This window comes from Ischnura elegans, chromosome 5 (genome assembly GCF_921293095.1).
Source record: "Ischnura elegans chromosome 5, ioIscEleg1.1, whole genome shotgun sequence".
Classification (NCBI taxonomy): domain Eukaryota; kingdom Metazoa; phylum Arthropoda; class Insecta; order Odonata; family Coenagrionidae; genus Ischnura; species Ischnura elegans.
In genome coordinates, this window is record NC_060250.1 from 33,972,649 (window position 1) to 33,988,330 (window position 15,682).

General features: G+C 38.7%; 1 protein-coding gene across 2 annotated transcripts in view; it reads right to left on the reverse strand.

The window, feature by feature from the left end:
* The window catches only part of LOC124158688 (sensory neuron membrane protein 2-like), a 47,997-nt gene extending 33,154 nt beyond the window's left edge, over window positions 1-14,843 (reverse strand). Inside the window, exons 1-3 of one of the 2 annotated variants that reach the window (XM_046533921.1) lie at window positions 14,418-14,843; window positions 9,335-9,492; window positions 417-564 (exon numbers count right to left, since the gene is read on the reverse strand). In XM_046533921.1, the coding sequence (XP_046389877.1) occupies window positions 417-564; window positions 9,335-9,492; window positions 14,418-14,543 (432 nt within the window). In that variant the 5' untranslated portion in view covers window positions 14,544-14,843. The remainder of the gene's footprint in view (window positions 1-416; window positions 565-9,334; window positions 9,493-14,417) is intronic. The other variant, XM_046533922.1, reaches the window with a different exon arrangement.
* Window positions 14,844-15,682: the final 839 nt, after the last annotated feature.

Sequence of the window (15,682 nt, forward strand, 5' to 3'; positions counted from 1 at the left end):
GTATGCTGCAAATAAATCAAATTAATGAAAACATAATATTTTATCATTGCAAAAAATACTTTTGTTCAAGTAATCGGAGCCTTTTTTTACTACACACTTCATATATGCTTCACGATAAACCTGAGCGTTGTAGGGGCCCCCTAAGTCGGATATGGGTCTCTTAAGAGTCGGATATGGGTCCAGGTCGGCTGGTCTGCAATTGCCAATTGGCAATTGCAGACCAGCCGATCTGGACAGACCACCCCTGATTAAGACCATCGATTTTTTGTTGCAACTAGCTCTAGAATAGCTTGGAGAAAGATAAAAAAAAAACAAAAATTTGAATCCTTCAAATATTATACTCTATGACAATCGAGCATCAAAAATATTTGACGCACGAACCCATTAATCACTGAAGGATAGAGGACAGTACTCACCATTATAGCTAGATTATATATTGTCACATTATCAGATTCTGTCAGATCCCCAGAGGCTTCAGCGTCAAACTCAAAGAGGGTGTTTTGATAATAGGAAGCAGTTCCACTGATTTCATCAATAACTATATCATGTTTCTCCTTGTACTCTCTGTAATGAAATGGATACACCCTTAAAGTATGAAAATAATATCCCAATAAATACGTTGAATGCTAATTCCCACAACATTTGGCAATGATCTGAGAAGATGGTTTATTGAACTTCAAATTATCAGGAATAGAATAATAAATCATGACTGCAATACTACATTGGGTATAGAAGCTAAGATTTTTTAATGCAAATTTAGTGTCCGAGTATTCTAAAATTGTGATTACAAGGCTTAGACCACAAATGTATTACATGGTCTCCTGCAACGAAATCACAAACAAAAATATGAAACAGCAGGGTTTGAACATTTTCATGGGAGGGGAAACGGACAAGAGCCAGAGGGCGTACCCAGGACCAAAACTAGGGGGGGGGGAGGCAAGCCATGGTTGTTAAAGTTATAGGTAAGCTTTAAGTATTGTAACCGGTGCCATCTGCCCAATTACATTTGGACATGGGAGATGGGAGTGCGACGGTAAAGGAAGGCCGTTTTTTTGGTTAGAGATATGTTTGTCTGTATGTGTGAGTGAGTGTAAGAGGGTTTTGAGTGTGTGACATGAGTCAGTTGGGTCCCCATTTGATGTTTCCCCATTTTCTTCCCCCCCCCCCCCCCCCCCCCCCCCCCGTGTCCTTGGTGAAGTGACCGTCCATCCCCATGTGCATCATTCCTTTTTCTTTTTTTCCCCTGACCCCCCCCCCTGGTGATCCCTCCCCTCAAAGACTATATAACGTGGTGTACCTAAGAAAAAGGGCTTCTTTTTTTTTGCTTTTCCACGTAAGCAAAACGCTCCTATGAGTAGGCGGAGTGTGGGAGACGGCATGAGAGACGAAGTTGGTGGACAGATCCTGAGAGAGAGAAAGAGGGTGCTAGATACGAGTAGTAGTTTGCACGGTAGACTCGTTGGTACCAAGGAAAGGATCGCCCGAATGTTGCCAACAGGTCATCTCCCACCGGTGAACCTGCCAGAGAGGGTGCAGGGCAGCCTACGCCGCGGAACGAATCGCCACCATCAACAGATCGAGAGCCCCGAAAATTCAACATATTGTAAGAGAAAAAGCCATGAAATCCCCCCCCCCCCCAAAGAACAGAAGAAAAGTCCCACCCCGCCAAGTCATGAAGAGAATTCGCTAAAAATGTTTATAAAGTTCCCTCGCTCAAGTAGAGAAGATGACAGTACTACCCCCTATTATAGTGTGAACTTCAGTGCAACATTTATTTTGTTGCTTTATATTTCCATTCCCCCCCCCCTTTTCTTTTTTGTTTCTTTTTTTTTTTGGTCCCTTTTCTTGTGGTTTTCGTATGGGTTATGAATGTGAAAAACGTGTAACGTGATTTTTTTTGGTCTAGGTTAAGGACTTAAATTTTTCTGTTGAGGATATTTGAGAGGCTGCAGCCTAGTGAGTTATGCGTTATATTTCATTGAAATCCAAGGAAAAGAAGTTAATTGTTCCTTTTGTTATCGACTTGATTGTATTTGTAAATGATCATCTTTAAAAACTTATTAAATTTATGTTGAGTGAACTACGCAGTCGAAAGGCTTTCTTTATCCGAACGCTCCTATCTCAGGTCTCGTCACCCCTAAATTTTCCCCTCCTTCCCTTTCCCAAACCCCATTCCCTCGCCCGAGGTATCAGGTAAAGTACCAGTCGAACGTTGTCATTGTGTAAGAACAGAAGATCATTAACATTTATATTTCATGGGTCAACTTTAGACTAGGTGCTAAATAAAGATAAACCCCTTTGCCGTCATTTATTAATTGCTAAAAACCCCTTCCTACCTAAACATATCCATAATTTCTCACATATAATGAATGTGAGGTTAAAATTATTAAAAATGAGAAAAAATAGTTTATTATCAATGTTAAATTGGAGGATTGCTTGATTCGTTAAATCTTTTTTGCGGTGAAAATAAATAAAGGGCACAAATTTTAAAGAAAATATGGAGGTGATTTGAAAATTTATTAATTTATGCCTGTTTCCATTTATTAATTCAAGTCTAAATATGGCAGAGTTGCTAGAAAAGAATCAAAAGTAGAATTGCACTTAAAATATTTACGGAAAATGCAGGGAAAATATGGTCAAATGATAAATGACCATGAGTGATGATAAGTGCTAATAAGTGATATGTGGCGCACTAATAATTTGAATGGCATGCGAGTTGCCTATGAAAACCTGTTGTTTTTGGCAGATGCTCTTCTTCTTGTGAACGTCAACCCCATGTACGTCATCCATTGTTCTTCTATGATGTGGGCGGGGGTAGGGGAGGGGAAGACGGGAAGTTGGGCGAGGTTGTGTATGAAGGGTGGTGGCCGTAGAAAATTAAAATACCCCTCCTTCCCAAGGAATTTTTGAGGGTCATTGCAGGAGGATGGAAAGCTATGGTCCAGCTTCTTATGTGAGAGGGATGGGGTTCATCAGGGAAGGGTGTTTCAGCTCTCAATGGATACAGCTGTTGGTTTGTGTAGGCCACAGACTTCTAATTCTATTGTCAGTTATTGAGCAAGGGAAAGTAGAAGACACTTTCATTCATCCGGGGCGAATTCCAATTTTTGCGATCGTGCATTTCCATAATTTCCCAAGCGTATAATTTTATTCCTTTTGTTTAGAAGTGGAGGATTTTTATTTCGAACTTGCAAGTATGTCCTGTTTCTGTGAGATGCTTAGCCTCCATTCACTGATCCTCCCCCTCATTGAAGTCGCATTCGTTTTCGTTAACCCTGGTGGTGTAACTACAACCCGTTTGCCCCACAAGTGCCCTACATCACGAGACCACATAAGATCTTGTACACCCCATTTTTTTAACGCTTGTCTGTTTTGTGTTTTGGATTTGTCTGTATTCTCCCCATGTCAGTTAGTGTGTAGAACAAAGCTCTGTATTTTCCCTCGGGATGCATTTTGTAATTCGGTAGCATAAGAGAACGAGAAACAGAATTTTGCACTATTTGCGTGTATTTTTCTCAGTGAAGGATGTTTTTGTGACGGTGGCCATTAGTTCAATTGTTTTTGCTTCTATTTTTTTTGTTTTTAGCACTGTATTGTACACATTTTGGGTCGCTACGGTTTTGATTGTGTTTAATTCTTGAAGGAAATTTCCCTCAGTTTGAGGAATATTCACTAGCATACGTACCACAGATCTTTAATGATCCCATCAGGCTTCGAGGATGTCTTTTGCCATGCTGAAAGGACTTCGATACATATGCATGCTTATGTATTACAATTTTAGACCCATTCAATCATGAGGTGCTTCCAAAATAGATTAATTGGAGAATTACTGTTGCTAAAGGGAACTTCTGTACTCATATCTTACACATATACAAGTAGAAGTGCAGGACCATAGGCGTGGGAGCGGATTTTTTTAAACAAGCATTATTCAAATTAATCATGGAGTCGGTGTCAATAATGAGAACAACTTCAGGTTAGTAATCTCTAATACAGTAAGTTGCTCTATGTTTACATAGAAAATTATAGAAGTATAGAAAATAGGGAATAATGCGATAAAATAAAAATATTAAGGAGCCGAAGAGAAATATTTAGTGATTTTTCCGGGTGTTCTTCCGCGTTTATCCATTTTGTAGGACAATATTTCGCCAACGTTCCAGTTGGCGAAATATTGTCCTACAAAATGGATAAACGCGGAAAAACCCCCGGAAAATCGTTAAATATCAACATAGTCTACGCGGAAGCCTACTTGGAAAGCCTAAGAGAAACTTGTCACTGGTGATGTTAATTTGCTGTTGAAAAGGAAGAGGAAAAGAAATAATAAATGATAATCCGATAAATCCATACCACTAAAAAATAAAGATTAGTAGATGGCCATGTAACTGTCGCCATATCATATGATATTTTTCAGAGAAACAGACTACACTACATTTAATGACATTCTGAATAAAGCGAAGCATTAAAAGTGCATGGAGCAGACATTAAACCCTTTCCTGACGGCACCCACAATAGGAAAACAATTTCGGGCTACGAGTACCATGAGAATATTTTAAACCTCTCCGTACGGAGCTCTTTTTTGGGGTGTAGTCACCCTGGTATTTTCATCCCTCAGATTAGGGACCTTGCTCAACTGGGCGCCCGTCCCTTACCCCGGACACTGCACTACACCCTAGAACCCCATCATAGTACGAATCCACGGCCAACTTATTGCGTTACCAGAGTTTTTTCAACCAAACATTGTATTTTATTTTCATTAAATTACTCTTCTAAAAGGATTACTAAAATTTTTTGTTAGCATTGTGGAATTTTAAACGGGCTTCTTGCGGTAATAACAACAAAGTTAGTAAATACAAGGTACCTATATATTAAGGTTATAAGTCCGGAAGTCCGTTATTTCTATCGCTAAAATTTCGTTTGAAAATTTCTTACGCACAGAACAAAGTGAAGAATTCATTTCCAAGAATTAAATAATGTTAGTGTGCATCAAGATATATCATTGAAAAAACTATTGATAATAAAGCCACTCCGCAACGGTTTTGGCGGTGAGGATGATCATAAATGAGAGGGAGGGCCGGGCTTAATTGCCGAAGAGGGGCCCAAAGGTCTCGCTAAGCTGGACCTCACGCCGGGCCTGAATGCATCCGACAAATGAACATATATCCACACATCAATTCTCATGTCATAAATTAAAGGAAAAGTAGGATATAAAAATAATTGGAATGGATTAATGCTTTATAATAGTCGTTAGCCATTATAAGTTAATATGTTTCAAGTGAGTAAACGGTAGAATACCTCATTTTTACTTTACGAGGGTAATTAGATTCATTTAGAAGGAGTATGCAGGGGAAGGTGTAAGAAATACAGTCCAAAGATTCTCGGTTTACTTTGTGGAGCCTCGATACAAGAAAATAAAATTCATTTTAATGACATTCGAACATTTTCAATAACCATAATCGCCTCAATTCGCAATTAACCCTAGAACGACGGACTGGGTCCATTGGACCCAGTTGGTAGTTTTGAAAGTTTATAATTATGTAAAAAATGCACGAAACTGATTTTGACGCCGTGACTTTTCTTAAATGCATGTCCTCTATAAAATAGCAAGAAATAACGAGAATGGGCTCATTGCATTTTACGGTATACTACAAAGTTACATAGTGGACGGACTGGGTCCATTGGACCCAGTTGACTATTTTCAATGCTATGGGTAATTCATTTCAACTTTTCAGCAATTTTCTTACTTACTTTGTATTTCTGGGAGATTCAATGCCTGCGTAGTTATAAACAAAGCCGTAGGCGATACTTATTACCAATTAGTGGGCGATTTTTATGGATGAGCTGGAAGCCTTTCATATTCTCTTACAACATCACATTTAGAGTGATACGGTCAGAAACATGTATCCACACCGTTTCGTAATGGGTAGTTTTTGCCACTTTCTCTGGTTTGACGCATATACAGTGTGAATTATCTACATTCAGTCCCATAATCTATTAGTTTTGTGTGTGAGACCGTTCATCTAACGTCTGCAGTGCTTTCGTGGTGGTCAGTCAGAAGTTACGTTCGCAAACTGGAGTATTCTTGCTGCCTGCCGACATTTGTTTTTATTCCAACTATCTGACTGAAGACATTGAAGAATTTGAATTCCATCATTACATTTTGATACCGTACATGGTAAGTACAAACCTTTATGGATTATATAAAAGATTATAGTCTTTCATTCTAATGTACTACTTCAGTATTTACTTCATTTAACAAATCGTTTACTCCTCCGATGGATTAGTTAGATGAAGTGGTGTATTGATTTTCATCTACTATGATATACAGCTATTTTATTATTCCTAGCTTTACAGGATGCTTAGTGGTACCAAATTTTTTGTTGTGAGGTATTGATGTGACTGAATTCATAGAGTGACTATTGATATACTGTGTAGTAGGAGCTAAGAAATCGGCGTCGCCCATTGGATATTACAGTCAAAATAACTATCAAGATATTTTTGAGGTAATAATAAAAAAGCATTGTTTGTAGTTCTTGTAAACATTGGTTGTTCTACTGTGGCTATTGAGCTCTTTGAATTGCTTGATGATATCAGAAACATAATATGAGACAGTGCTTTGCTAATTTTTACCTCAATTCACAACAAAGGAGTAGCACGAACAATGTTATCTTCCATTTATATCCAAGTAAAGTTTGGAATGAAAAATTGATAAATTTCATTGTCACTTTATTCACAGGCTTGCTAATAGTGACACATTTAGAGTGCATTCATCTAAAGATTGCAGAAGGACGTGTTCAGCATCTAAACATACAGCGCTGACAGGAGGAGGGTAGTTGTGACTCAAGTGGTGATGGAGCATAAAGTGTTGAATAAGGATGGAGTATAACTAAACCTTGGGCGATTTTTTCTTCATCTTGCTGAGAAAATGATAGAAATACGAAAATGGGGAATTCTTATCTAGAGAAAATTTTCATTTCACGAAATCTGAAAGAGTGGTAAACAAAACCTCTTGCCACCAGAAAGGGTAGAACGCAAAGGCGTAATATTTTGCGTCATATCCTGTACGCCGTGCGGAATTTTTATTTTGTCTTCTGCTCTTTTGCTAATTTTGCGTCCTAAGATTTTTGATTTTGTTAGAACATGGACCATTGCTTCAAGCTTTGTAGAATGAAGAAAATGACTGGAATAAATAAGGTTCTGGGATTGCTAGTATTTACAATTTTTACAAGTCAAAAATGAAAATGTTTCACAACTTTTGAGTAAACTAGACGGGCGACCAATATTCAATAGTATTATAGAGTCAAAATAATACTGCGGGTTATTCGCTTTGATAATGCCACAGAAATGAGGAAAAGCAGAGGAGAAGATAAGTTGCAAACTATAAGAGAGATATTTGATGGGTGGAATGATTATTTGAAATATGCATTCGTGCCAGGACCCTGCATGACAGTTGACATCAGTTATTGATGTTCCGTCGGCACTCTACCATTAGAGAGTTTGTTTCATCAAAACCAGGAAAGTATGGTATTATATCTTTGAATAAAATTGAAATTTTGGCTGCAAGTGGTAGTAGTGATTCATACAAATGGAATACCCAAATATACACAGGTAGAGATTATAATATGTAGATGCCAAGAGGTCAATCAAGGAAAAAGATTTGTTACAGATATGGTTGAGGGACTAATCAGCCAGAAACATAATATGTGAAAGTAGACCGCCGACTACTTTCCAGAGGTTTAGCGATTTTAGAGATCATGAGGTAAAATAAACGAGGGATTCCACCCGAGCTCACGTCTGTAAATTCCGTACAGCCTACAGGGTTTCCTAACAAAGTGGTATCTCATGAATCTCATGGAATCCAAGAGAAAATCAACTATCGGAAGAATTTAAATCGTGAAAAAGAAAATTATGACAAACTCCCCCCAACCTTAGCAACCTAGGAAAATAAGTGTCTTAAGTAAAACTACAAAAAGGATAGAAAGACACAAACATCATCTTCACGATGTGCGCAAAATATATTCCAATAGCATTCAGAAATTTTATGCAATCAGTGGTTGCAGTAGCATAATGGTTTATAACATTTGTAAATGCATCATAATTTTGTTTCATTAAATTTGTTACATATCTTATTTAACATGGACAAATAACCATTTTGTAATATGTGTTCATATAATTGTGCTAATGAACATACATAAAAATGGGAAAGGTGGAATGATATTTCTGGTAGAGAGAATAATATTATGCTTCGCTGCAGTAATAGCTTCCAAAAAAATAATTTAATAATAATAATAAATACGAGAAGAAATATGTTAAGGAAGTAAATAAGATGGAAACCATCTCTTAACTCAGCCTAAATTTATCATAAAGTGGTTATATTGCGGAAAAAATGTTTCAGTGTCCATTGGACCCAGTCAGGCTACTACGCGATAATTTTTTTTCAGTCTTCCTAGGGTTAAAACCATCTCTTCGATCTAATAATCCCAGTTAGCCCGCCCTCGTTAATTTCCGCCATTTTGACTTCGCTCCTTACCGGTCCGAAAAGAAATTCTCGTAGCGAACGTAGCGCCTATGGACCGGTGCTCCGGAGCACTTCCGTCTGTAGCGTCCGGTAGCGAATATAGCGTGTTTTGGACGGAACCCTACGTATGGGAATGCCCGTCGGCTCCACCCGACGTCCAGCGTGAAATGGTTAACCCATTATAACCTAATGTTGCTTCTGAGTACATAACATCACATATGTATACATTTTCATCTCTATTCAGGAAAGATTTAAACCACGCGTTCTTTTGTGCTTATGTTTATGTATGCTTAAGTTTAATGGCAAAATATGTACATTGCTGCCACAATAGTTATGATTGAGGAGAAAATTTTCTCATTTTTTTTTAATGAGAAGTCTTGAAATTTAATTTCTCCCAGAGCTTCTCTGGGTTAGAAAGGGTTAATTGGTTCACAATTGGTATGTTCTACAGCGCATTGAAATTATATTTTGGCTTTCACTTGCTGCATAAGCTTCGTCTCCCAAGTGATGCCTTTAAGTCAAGCGAACCTAACCGTTCAGTCTTTGTGTAGGCATTATGGAAAATCCAATGGTTTTGTTCTCAATGCAAAGTACTCAGACTGTGGTAATCAGTTCTTGGATTCTGATCATCATCTGAGCTAAAATAATGTTAACAGGCAACATTTACTATTTTCGTTTAAGAATTTTGTGAGCCACTTTCTGGGTCAGTTATGAAAAAATGTTTCAATCCTAATGGTATGAAATCGTGTAGGTATAGTAGGTATAGCATTCTTCAAACATAAATCATGTATTCAATCAAGTGAAGTAAAATCAATTACTTACTTATAAACATAAGGCCCGACTTCTTTAAGCTTAGGCTTCATCCCCATTTGGACCTCGTCAACATTGGTGACATTGAAAAAGTACACTTCAAAGTTCATGGGAATGGGCAGTTTCTTCCACACATCCCAAGCTTGAGTTCCTTCTTTTAGGATCACATTCTGAAATAAAAAATAAAGCCAATTACAATTAAAGTGAAAATTCAACACACCTATTTCAACACAAAAGTGAGGGCTCGTATAGTTAGAATAAATTACATTTCAATAAAACCGTATTTTTCGTGGGTACGCAAAATGCCAATATTTGCATGAATCGTTCTGAATTAAACGTCACCCTTTACAGAACTTGAAAATGGTCTAATACATTTAGGGATTGAAAATTTTAGTTGTAATATTAAAAACTAGAATTTGCTAATTAGTATTAATACTAAAAATTACTCTTTACAAAAGTGGTAGAGGGCACTATTAAATTCAATTGAATAGCGAAAAAATCAAAACATAGTTAATTGTTAGCATTTAAAAATACTTAATGGAATGAAAATTAGTTTCTGTCTGTGCTCTAAGGAGATGCTTCTTGATTTCAAAGCAAAGTAAGACCTTCATGAAAGGTGATTTCAGGAATTGAATAGTGGAATGGATGCAGTATTAAACTGATAAATTTTTCCAGTTCTTCATCCTCATAAATACCCTTCCTTGGAAAGTCACCAAAGTAAACAAGGTCAAAATCAATAATAATAATAATAAAATGCCTTTATTCGGGCGAGGTTGAGACTAATAGTCCCCTCTTCCACCTAACCCCTCGATAGCGTCAACGCAAGCATATTAAAAAAATGGTGGACAATCGTTTACGATTCAAAGAATATGCAACATACACTGTTTGTGAAATGTCAAAAAAATATAAACAGCTAAATGTGAAAATTTTGTGTAAAAAAGATTTCTGTCTGTGGGGAAAAAACGTGAACAATGAGTAACCAAAAATAAAATTCTTACATTTCCGTAAAACTTGGAATTTCTCTGAGCATCACTCAAGAACGCAATCCATTTGACCTGCATTGAGTACGCAACATCATTATCAACATAAAACGATGCAATATCGAGAAAGCAAGAAGAAAAATACATCAAAGTGACAAAAATCTAAAGCAGATTCTTGAGGACCCCTGAATTATGAGCTACACAGAACCAGTTAGAGCAGTTTTTTTAAAGACGCAAACTCTCTCGTCGGGTCGAAACGGTAAATTATGATACACAATGCATATACGTGGACACAGAAATGGCTTGGAAAGAAAGAGTACTATATGTGATTACATAGGACGCAAATTACTGAAGTATTTAACTGAATGTAAGTTTTATTCGTTAAAAAAACCTCTCGGATCATATAGAACTGACGCGATTACTTAAACCCGGTCTTCAACCCGGGGCCCTCGGACCGCATGCGGCCCGCCGGCTAATTTCTTGCGGCCCCTGGATTCTAAAAAAATATTATATCGCGTACCAAATATTGACACACACGTCAAAAATAAAAAATGTCAAAAATCACATTGATTGATTGAACTTTTAACCCATAAAGATTAATGCACTTTAATTTTTTGTAAATTTATTGATGTGGTGAAGTGACGAGGATCATTGTGGCCCTCCGGACGATGTGTAATTGCTTTTTGTCCCTTGCATTAAAAATGGTTGAAGACCCCTGTTTTAAACATTTATAACCCAATGTTTCTTCTTAGTAACAAAAAATGTATACATTTTCAGCTCTATTCAGGAAAAATTTAATCTACGTGTTCTTTTGTCCTGTAAAATTTAATGGCAAATTATGTAGCCGCCATAATAATCGAAGCGCTGACTTGGGAAAGGTGGCAAGTCACAAAATGTGAATTTTACAGGGGAAAAAAGGAAGGCGTTTGCCAACATTGTGAAGCTTATATTGGTGTACAACTTTTGTCAATCGTAGCTGCTGAATTATTGTACCAATTGACTTTCTAGCTTTTCCGTGCCACTAGCATGTGAACGTACTATCTTCTCCATGAAAAAACGAAATTACGATGTTTTATAACTTATTACCTTTCTCATTTAAATCGAAACTGGAAGCTTAAACGTGGTGGAAGGGCTCCATATTTTATCAATAACAGACTCTTTTTTTACTTCCACAGAATATTTTTAAATATTTCTATGACAGGTTTCGGCTATTACATCAGTATCAGATACAGAAAATAATTACTATTTTTTTCCTTATCTTGACCTCGTTTAATACATGTTAAAATAGGTGTAGGAGTTATTATGTTAATATCAATAAATATGTACAAAGTTAAGCCCTGAGAATATGGTTTCAAATGAACAGAAACGTTGGCTAAAACTTTTTTTTGCATAACATACATTGACCTACACTCCAAGATTTATTTTAACATGTAAAGAAAATATGGATATTTACTGTATCTGATATTTATTTTCTTTTATTTGTCCCAGGAGCAGCTTTGGGTTAAAAAGGGTCGAGGTTAAATCTCATTCGAAGGACTTACGCTACTCGCCGTATAGGGAGGGACATGGAGGGAAAATTTAGCGGTGCACTTAGGAGGCCTTATATGGGTAAAATTCTAGCAAAAACGATCAAATAGCAGGAACATAACTTCTAACAACGATGACAAGTTTTCTTCACCATTCCTTCATCCGGGCAAGCCTGTAAAGTTCTATCCACCTCCTTCGTAAGCCAAACCGGCCAATCTACACTTGCGATTTTCACTCCTTGGCAAACACATCTATAGTAAACGATTTAAATTTTTCCACATGAATAATATTCAGGACTTCTTCTTTTCGGGCTCTACACCAGGTTTATTCAGTCGTGTTGGCCAACGATTCCGAAACTGGCTCGTTCTCCATTCTCAAGGTGTCTTATTCGAATGAGCACCGAAGGCATTTTAGAATAGCGCAACGAGAGAATTCGGCTGTGGCGGAATACAGTATTAATAAAGATCATGCCATTAAATGGGGAGATGCAAAAATTCTTTGCAGCTCACAACGCTACTTGGAGCACATAATCAAGGAAGCCATCGAGATCCGCCTCAATCCAAATTATTTCAATCGTGATACTGCCTTTCATCTAACAATAAGTAATACATGGACAACTTAAATCAATAGAGTAGTTTCCTCCATCAAAGAAAAAGAAAGGCAATGATTGCGATTCGTTACCCACCATTAGCGTATTCATAGTATACAAATGATTTGGTTTTATAAATCCCAGTTTAGACGAATGTTAATGGTCAATTTTAACCTCATTTGGAAAAGGCCAGATTGGCGAACATGCGATGCCACTCCACGTGACGTCACAGGGGCCTAGATGCTTTACGAGTAGTCGGGAGTTTTTCATCGCCTGAGATTACCAATGCATGCATGAGGCACTGGGATCAGGGAAACATATCTTAATAATCACCAATTAAAATTACCAAAGGTCGGAAAGTTTCCTTCGTTTAATAGGGTACTAATAATCCTTATTTAAGCCAAGCGCTACCAGCAAGCAGCCTGCATCGTATCGGCGCACACAGCCTCGCACCAACGTGGCCTCACACGGCGGCAGCTCGAACCAGAATGACGTCACACGGGCTTTTCCCAGAATTCATACTTAGCCGTTGCGTTTCCGCGCGCTTGGGAATTTTCACTTTTCATTCGATCGCTAAAAATAGAAATCCTCACTTAAAAATCTAAAAGCGTGAAATACTTACTCCGGGAGTAACAATCTTTCGATTAAGGCAATTCAAAACAATATTAAATCACCATAATGGATAAAAAACAGGAACTTCAAAAGACCATCAGCCAATCAGACGACACCTGAGCCCACGGTTTGAAATCGTGGCCAGTTTCTGTACGATTTTAACCGTACGAAAAGATTATTATAAACAGTGCTGAAGACAGCTCCCGTACGACTTAAATCGTCTTGTGCAGAGGTGGGCATATTGTGGCCCGCTAAACAATTTTTAATGGCCCGTCACACCATTAAAAAAAGTGATAGGGTACACTTGTCCCATTAAATTTATTGTATAATGAACTCTGCTAGCAGCTAGAAATCTAACCAACGTAAAATTAACCAAATAGATAAGTAGAGTATAACTACCACTCTTGTTTAATTTTTATTATACGATTTATATTTTTTTTCTGAAATTAAATACAATGTTAACTGATGAATACAATCATTGCAAACGGTGCGCGGCCCTCCGATAACCTCCGCTCATGCAAAGTGGCCCTCGAGCCAAAACAATTGTCCACCCCTGGACTCTAGTGTGAAAGTGTGCATTTGTTTACGTGGATCACTAACAAGCAGAAAGACGATACGGCAGCCGTGTGGCCTCGGTGGCACTGGACGGCTACTATGCGACTAAAAATCGTGCCCGTGTTTTAACCGTGCAACGTGAAAGGTCTCGTAAACTTCTTCAGTGGACTTATATAAAAAGGCCCGTGCGGTTTTATCCCGAAAATGTGTATTGTGCAAGGAGCGTAAGACGCCTTGAGAATGGATGACAAGTCGTCTTCCAAAACGCCGGCCAATACGATTGAAATAACCCGGCGCACAGCCCGAGAAGAATTTCTGAACATCAATAGTAATCTATAGTCTGTATAGCGTAGGGTGGCGAGCGGGCCCGCCGGCTGAGTCGGTCCCTTAGTTTTTATGAAGGGTCCTTTCCTCCCCCCGGAGCTCGCGGCTCGCGGACCGACTCAGGTTGCTGGAAGGTCCGTGCATTGGCCACTCTTCCTTTGTTCCAATGGAAGGATCCAGTTCCCCTTCCCTAAATACATATACGATATCCAGTGCACGACCGTGGCTTACTTGGTTTGAGCTCTGCCCTCACATATACAAATCAATCTCTACGCTTAAATACTGTGGACGTGCAAACCTTGGACATAATCCTCTATTTTAACGAACCCAACAACAACCACGGCAGTGCGAGGTCGCTCAATAAAAGGAACCTGCCGCGCAACCTTCAATCCACACGCGAGCCGCTTAGCTTGGGTTGAGCTCGTCTCTCGCCGATTCGATCCAATCGAAGCACTGCATGACTGTGGGCACAACCGCGCAACCGGAAAAAGCGAAAAACTTCACTCACCTCGGCAACCATCTGTTGGATAATGTTCGGGAAAACCGCGAATCCCAGCACACAACCAACAATCAAGAACACAGCACCCAAAACAACCAAGACCACCGCGACGACTATCTTAGAGCAGCAACCCATTGTCCGGTCTCTTGCGGCTTAAAAAACTGGCACGGACGAAAAGCTGTGTGCTGACTGCAATCTCGTGTGACAGTGGGCGCAGATATAAAGTGTGGCTATCTTTTTACGACCTCATAACACCTCAGCTTGGAATAATCTTACGTAACGCAGATAACGAAAATAAACACTGAATTAATTGACGACGGCTTCGGTCTCGTTGCCTTGTAACGGACACCTAGCGTGTAATTGATACATGATCGCGTACTAGAGTTTTTAATCAACGAGCACAAGGTTTAGAGACGGTGAGCAAACAAGGCCAATCGATATCCGAATTATCTTCCTGTCACCTGATATTGATACATATTTTGTCTTCCCTGACGGTTTTGATCCTTTCGCTTGCGTCGCATGGGCCATGGTGAAGGAGTAAGCTATAATAGTATCAGATCAATATCACCGCCACGAAAACAGATAGTGGAATTTCGTCTTGATATGATTCTGTGAATTCCAGTTCAAATTGAGTAATCGTGTAACGGTCGTTAATCCGCAAGTCGCGAGTATTTACGCCACATTCCATGGAAAACGGTAATTCAAATAAGGACAGCCAAAGTTATTCATTCGTCTCATTCATAACCTCTGTTTTTCGACCAACCAATTGGGCTGAGCTTGTTTTAACAAATGACATCTGGCTTGCGATGGTCGGGATAATCGAGGAGACGAGCTGAAAATAGGAGGTGGGTCCGCGAGGCATTATTTTTGTCGTCTCATCAACGTCCTAAACATCGGCGGATTTAAGAGCAGCTATTGCCCCGAGAAAAAAATATACTTTTCATCACATTTGTGTAATATTCGATCGAATTCACGCATCAGAGATTTTTACCACGCGGTAAAATTAAGCAAACCGAAGTTTGCGGAGAAAACTTCCGCACAAGTTGCAAACAAGTTGATGCTCCGACCAAATGACTTAATTTTTCCCACTGAAATTTCACGTTATGAAGACTTCCATTTGTTATTCCGGGGGTCAAGCCGATTCTCACCCTATCTTCACGAGGGGAGAGGGGGGGTCCTGGTAAGCATCACGTAATTTTTGTTTCCACCAAAGACAGTGTAAAATTGCGAGAAAACTGGGTTGAATTGAGCAAAACCTATTTACACTAAAAATA